The sequence below is a fragment of the Cryptomeria japonica genome, chromosome 4 (assembly GCF_030272615.1).
Source record: "Cryptomeria japonica chromosome 4, Sugi_1.0, whole genome shotgun sequence".
Taxonomy (NCBI): domain Eukaryota; kingdom Viridiplantae; phylum Streptophyta; class Pinopsida; order Cupressales; family Cupressaceae; genus Cryptomeria; species Cryptomeria japonica.
This window is the reverse complement of record NC_081408.1, coordinates 764,266,320-764,272,319: the sequence shown is the minus strand read 5'-3', so window position 1 is coordinate 764,272,319 and position 6,000 is coordinate 764,266,320. Positions and strand designations below refer to the sequence as shown.

The following is a 6,000-nucleotide window of genomic DNA, read 5'->3' as shown; positions in this document are numbered from 1 at the left end:
GGAACTATTGTAAATAAGGTTAGTTGCATATCGTTTCAGTAAATAAAAATTGCAGACATGGTGGACATGAAGAAATACTTGACTGTTCTTGAGTTTTCTCCTTTTCTGGTTCTCTCAAGGTCAAATGTTGTTCGGTTCTCTGTTGTTTGTGTTTTCTTCCTCTCGTTAAAGCTGTGTTCTTTTTTGCTAACGTGCACTTGACAATATAAATCTGAAAACATAAGTACTAATTTTTGCTTATTTGCATCGGGCACTGCAACTTATTCAATCAGACCTTACTGTAAATAAACAAAGTTTGTGTTGATCAATTAATTTATTGAGTACTCATACCAAGTGCAAATATACTGGTCTGACGAGTCTTAGCGGCAAAAGTAGCTGTCTTCTAATTGAACAACTGTCGGATGGTGTGCTAAGAAGCAAAAATGGGGCTAGAAAGATGTCTGATGAGTTTTGATTTGTGAAATTACCAGGCAATATTTAGCATTAGACTTCAAACATCACATGGTTCTTCATTAGTGTATTAAGAAAGATCAGCATCATTACTGAGACTGCAATTTTGTGTGTTGTTGCTATAAATTATGCAACTGTTTGTTTCAATTAATAGCCATAACTGAAGCCTTTACTATGCTTCTTTCACAAATTCCATAGAGCACCAATTGCGCAAAGAATAAATGCAGAGTTACTAACAGTAATACAATAAGCTGACATAGAAGCAGCACACTTCTAAAAATTAATTACCAACAGATCTTTCAACACTCTCTCCATATATGAGGTGTTTATCCATCCTCAAAAATGTCTCAAGGCAAAATGTGTGGTCTTTTGCCAGCAAAAGAAAATACGGACATTAATATCCAAATAGTAGTTAAAATCTTGAAGCTGCTTAAGGTAGGCCTCTTTTTGGTTTCCCCAAGTTTCCAAAGAAGCCCATCTAGACAATTTTTTGTCAAAATTTAATTTCCTTCCCACCTACTTTGATTCATGTAGGAAAATCAAGGCTCCCATTTTCACAAATTATAGAGAATGGAAGTCAGAAATACTTCCACAAAAAGACATCCTACTACAATGCATTAGTGGGACAAAATGCCAGCCTGGAGAAGAAATTGTCATGCTGGAGATCGTTTGAAATTTCAATCTTATCCATGAAAGGAAGGATAAAATTCTGAATCCCAAACAGCAGTGGAAACAGAGTTCAACTTACGTTGGGATGTAATTTGAATATCAAATGCACTTTACCTTAATCCTCGTTTCTACTACCTGTTGTTTGTAATCTCAGAGATTGATCACCATTTACTCTTAAATTAGCAATACCATTCTCAACTTCTGATTCATTGCCCATACTATGCAGTGCAGTTTCAATAGTTTGAATGATCACTGTTCCTTCGTCATCCTGCTCTGGCACATCCACATGAAATGAACCCATTTTGGCAGGTGCAACAGGCTTCGCAATAGATGCTTGCTGCTTTATATAGTCATAAAGTTCCAAATGAAATTGATGATTTGGAGAAAAACAATCTATCATCTGATCATTATTACGTCTGGATGAACCAGACCCCTCCTGCCTTGAGAAATGAGGCAGAACATCATAGTCCATTACCTGCAAAGAACATTCTTGGGCATCAAGAACAATTGCTCAATTGTCATAGAAAATATAACCTCATCTAAAACTATTACAAAGCATACAGAAAAATGGATGCTTAATTTGAGAGTATTAATTCCTACCCAATTTAATTACAGTTTATTTTCCAATTTCCAAAATTTTCGGATTAATATTTATTTTTAGCATTTATTCCATTTCAAATTGTGTTCAAAACAGGCATTCCATCCTGATTTTCAATTCTGTATATAGTCAAATGGTTACCGCATAATTCATATAAATAAAGCTGCAAGCGTGATTGTAACTCCAGCATCAAATGGACTCTGTTCAATTCCAAATCATAAAAGGTACAAGTAATTGATATGTAGAGAGCAGGTAGCAATCATGCAACAATGAATGTTATGCATCAGTATACTCGCCAAAAAAATGTACAACATTATTTGTTATTTCTGGATTTGATTTTGTGCAATTTTAATCATTGTTGAAATGATTAAAATTGCACACAATCAAATCCAAAAATAACAAATAATATATGCATGGATTGTGGAAATCTGATAGCATTAAAATGTATAATTGGTTACCAACATCATAGTGATGCACTAATAAAAATTTATTGACATTCAATCGGTCAAGGAATTCTCAAAGGCGGATGATATGTTCAAATTTCAAAACCAAACAAAAAATATGAACATACTACAAAAATAGAAATCTGTTGAAATGTGAGAATTAAAATGAGACTTGGAGGGCTGCAGTCGCTAGGTGGTGGTGAGAAACGAATGACAGCAAAACAATCTTCTAACCTTAGTTATTTGTCTGCTATGCCAAAATTTCACATTCTCGAGTTGATCATTTTCCCTCCTCAACACTCAACCTAGGAAAGCCTGAGGTTTTATCACACAACTAATTTAGCCATAGTTGGTTCTTGGTTGTATTCTACTTGACTACTCTAACAAAGATAAACAACTTAATTTGTTTGATGCTGGATGGATCGCCTCTATAGAAAAACTAGCAAGAGTTGAAAGAAAATCACATGACAAATAAATAGACAACCAAATAATAGAGTATTTTTAATTTTACAGAAAACATTATCTTTTTTTATTATAACTAGAATTTATCCGTAAAACATTCAAACCATGAACTTAAAACCAGATTCCATCCATAAAGCTTAAACAGAAGGAAATCCTATTAAGTTATCACAACTGACTTATTTAGCCATCATTTGTGACTCCTATATGACTGATCTAAAAAAGACAAACAGCCCTACTTGCTTCATGTTGAGAGGTTGCCCCTATTTATATTTCATAGGCAAACCCAGAAAAAAGATCACAGGCATGCTTGTCAAACAGATAAACAGCCATGTAATACAGTATTTTACAGGAAAACTGTAACAAGGAATTTATCTAGATTCTATAAAACCTAAAACATAGACAATACCAAGTCTCCTAAAAGTGGCATTACAACTGTTCTCATAATTCCACAATTTATAGGCCAAAACATAATACAAAACTCTGTAGTATGTTCAAATCAAGATACCTTCAGTAGCTCATCCCTTCCACAACCTTGCAACACCTGTATTTTCCTCCTCGTCCTTTCTTGTAACAAGGGCTTCACAACCTGTAAATTAGCACATAAATCTAGCATCAGCATTCCGCTGCTTGAGGACAGGCTGCAAGAAATATCTATATTCTACATATCCAGATATAAGGGGCTATTACAGATTTTGATCATTTGGGGCAAATTTCTGGCTACATATTAGGATGAGCAATATAATGAAAGGGATCAATAAACCTGTATAGTCACATGAAAATTTCTCTCTAAAACAAAAAACCTACCAATTGCAGTATAAATCATATAGAAATGCTAAAAAAAAACTGGTATCAGAAGCGTTAAGTTTATGATCAGATTAGGAGAAATCAGATAGAAAATAATTCAAACAAAATTGTACACCATGTACCCTGGGAAAACCCTCCAACATGAGAGAGAAAAACCCAGCTATATATCTCGTATATGTATTGAAGTAAATGAATACAATATGGCTAATACACAGTCAGTTACGAGGCCCCACCAACAAGGCCGATCTGCAACTATAATAATAGTGCTAATTTACTATATATATATATTGGTCTCCTTGATGGAGATAATGAATTCGCCTGTGTCTGAATGTAGTGTGGAGGAGAGCTGTGTATCTTCTACTTTGAACTGCTGTAGACGAGGATCCGATCTGCTGAAGGAGTATGCAGACTGCTTTAGATAATTCGATCTGCTTGATATGTAATTTGATGCCTTGTGGAGAGGGGGAGTCAATCTATATATACCCATACATGGGTGACTCCAAGCAACACGTCTATTCCAAGAGTCGGCTCAATATCAACCAACACGTCTAACACGACTTTCATCAAGGGTGGCGGGTTTAACAAATAGTTATATTTCTTTGACAAAACGTTTTATTTAATTTGCAAATATAAATATGCAAAGTCGGCATCATATGTTTAATAAATTGGCTCATATAAATGACTAAGGTCGATAGGCCACTTAGACATTTATATCAGCTATGTCGGCCTGAAGGAATCTGACCATAGCTACCTAACATTAACAAGAAGTTCTCTTGAATGTAATATATATTTAAACCATGATTAGATAGATTCCAGTTAATCATGCCAGTACATTGCAAAATAAATATTAATAAAGAACATGAAAAGAAATCCAAACTTGTCCAATTACATTATAGTGACAGCATAAGGTTTGCTTCCTCTTCCTTTACTAGTTGTTGATTCTTCCTTGTCAATGTTTTAACCATGGTTTGCAAACTCTGCAAGTACTCTCCGAGTTGCTGAGTACTCTCTATTTTTTTTTCTGGGTGAACTTTTACAAGTTTAACTCATGTTTTTATAGAAATAGGAAAAGCACAGATAAAAATGCATTTTTTACACATTGATTTGCAATAAAAACATGCATCTTCTCTTTCAAGACATCAATTTTTAATTTAATAAATTTGTAATTGAATTTTGCAAAAAAATTCTTTAAGAAATTTTATTTTTTAGTACTTTCTAAGTTGCCAAGTTTTTGCCGGGTCAAAACTTTTGGGCTTTCCAAGTACTCTCCGAGTCTGAGTCTGCAAACTATGGTTTAACTATCCAGTGCTTAATAAACTTCATTTCACTACTTTTAACTCCTAAACATTCAACTTCTTTTCCATGCACTAAATTTTCCTACCATCTGACCGTCCAGTATTTTCTTTCCCTGATAAAAACGCACATCTGCATTCACTCTTTAAAATAAATGGAGAGTCCCCCTGCTGTCCAATGATCTGTCTGTAAACATTCCAAACATCAGAACAAAAATATCAGCCAATTCAACATACAATTGATGTGGCTATTTAGCAAAAATCAAGTGAAATGTGGCATGTGCGCATCTTGGAAAATGTAAAAACAAGGAACACAGACATCACAACTGCCTTCTTATATCTAATCTCAACTTTTCATAGTGCATGGGCAGTATAAAACAGATGCACATACTTCCAAAGTCTTAATGTTTACATGTGCCCCAACTTACATTTGTTGGTGTCAATATATTACTTTGCCCAGGATACTGTCCATCTTAAGAATAATATTGCACCAAGTTATTAAGTTTACTTAGGGTAATAGGAATGTTTAATTATTCACACCTAGGTAGCTAATAATGATGTGTTCACCTTGACTTGAGGTACACAAATGCCATCGCTGCCTCATTTATCCTTGATTGATGGCAATTAGGTGCCACTCTGTCTCAGTTAGATTAACTCAACTCACCTCCTAATTGGGGAATGATTGAGACTTAAATTAATACCTTTTGAACATGTCATCTCTTTGATTCATGGATCCAATGGGCCTGTAAGGAATGATTGAGACTTAAATTAATACCTTTTGGACATGTCATCTCTTTGATTCATGGATCCAATGGGCCTATATATTTGCGTGTTACACTCGTAATTAATGGTTCATAATATTGAATATAGAAATTATTTATTCATTTCCTGATTTTGTTATTAGGTCCTAGATTGATTCTTGTTTATGCAATATGCAAACATGGTATCAGAACCATGATGTCATAGGGCTAGTCATGTTCATAGAAGCCAATAGATCTAGACTGTCAGATAAGCTAAGATCAGCAGCTGACTTGTGTAGATCTGACAAATGGAAGCTTACCAACAGGAACAGAGATTTGCTTCTTTTTTTGCAAGAATTTTGTTTTGGAGCATCCTAGGCAAGTTTTGGCAATGCCATTGTGCTTGAGCTTCAAGAAACTTATTTCGTCTATAAATTTGACTATCTTTGTCTAAGAAAAAAAATCACCCTCCTTTGAGTGTTTGCGGGTACCATACAATGCATAGTTCAAAAGAAATTCAGTGTGCACACAGTGCCTTCTAC

The 6,000-nt window shown here is 34.5% G+C and overlaps 1 protein-coding gene across 3 annotated transcripts in view; it reads right to left on the bottom strand.

The window, feature by feature from the left end:
• Positions 1–683: 683 nt before the first annotated feature.
• The window catches only part of LOC131061627 (phosphatidylinositol/phosphatidylcholine transfer protein SFH3), a 51,824-nt gene continuing 46,507 nt past the window's right edge, over positions 684–6,000 (bottom strand). For all 3 annotated transcript variants that reach the window (XM_057995413.2, XM_057995410.2, XM_057995412.2), the window contains 2 exons: positions 3,128–3,208; positions 684–1,594 (listed from right to left, as the gene is read on the bottom strand). In XM_057995413.2, coding sequence (XP_057851396.2) covers positions 1,235–1,594; positions 3,128–3,208 — 441 coding nt within the window. In that variant the 3' untranslated portion in view covers positions 684–1,234. The remainder of the gene's footprint in view (positions 1,595–3,127; positions 3,209–6,000) is intronic.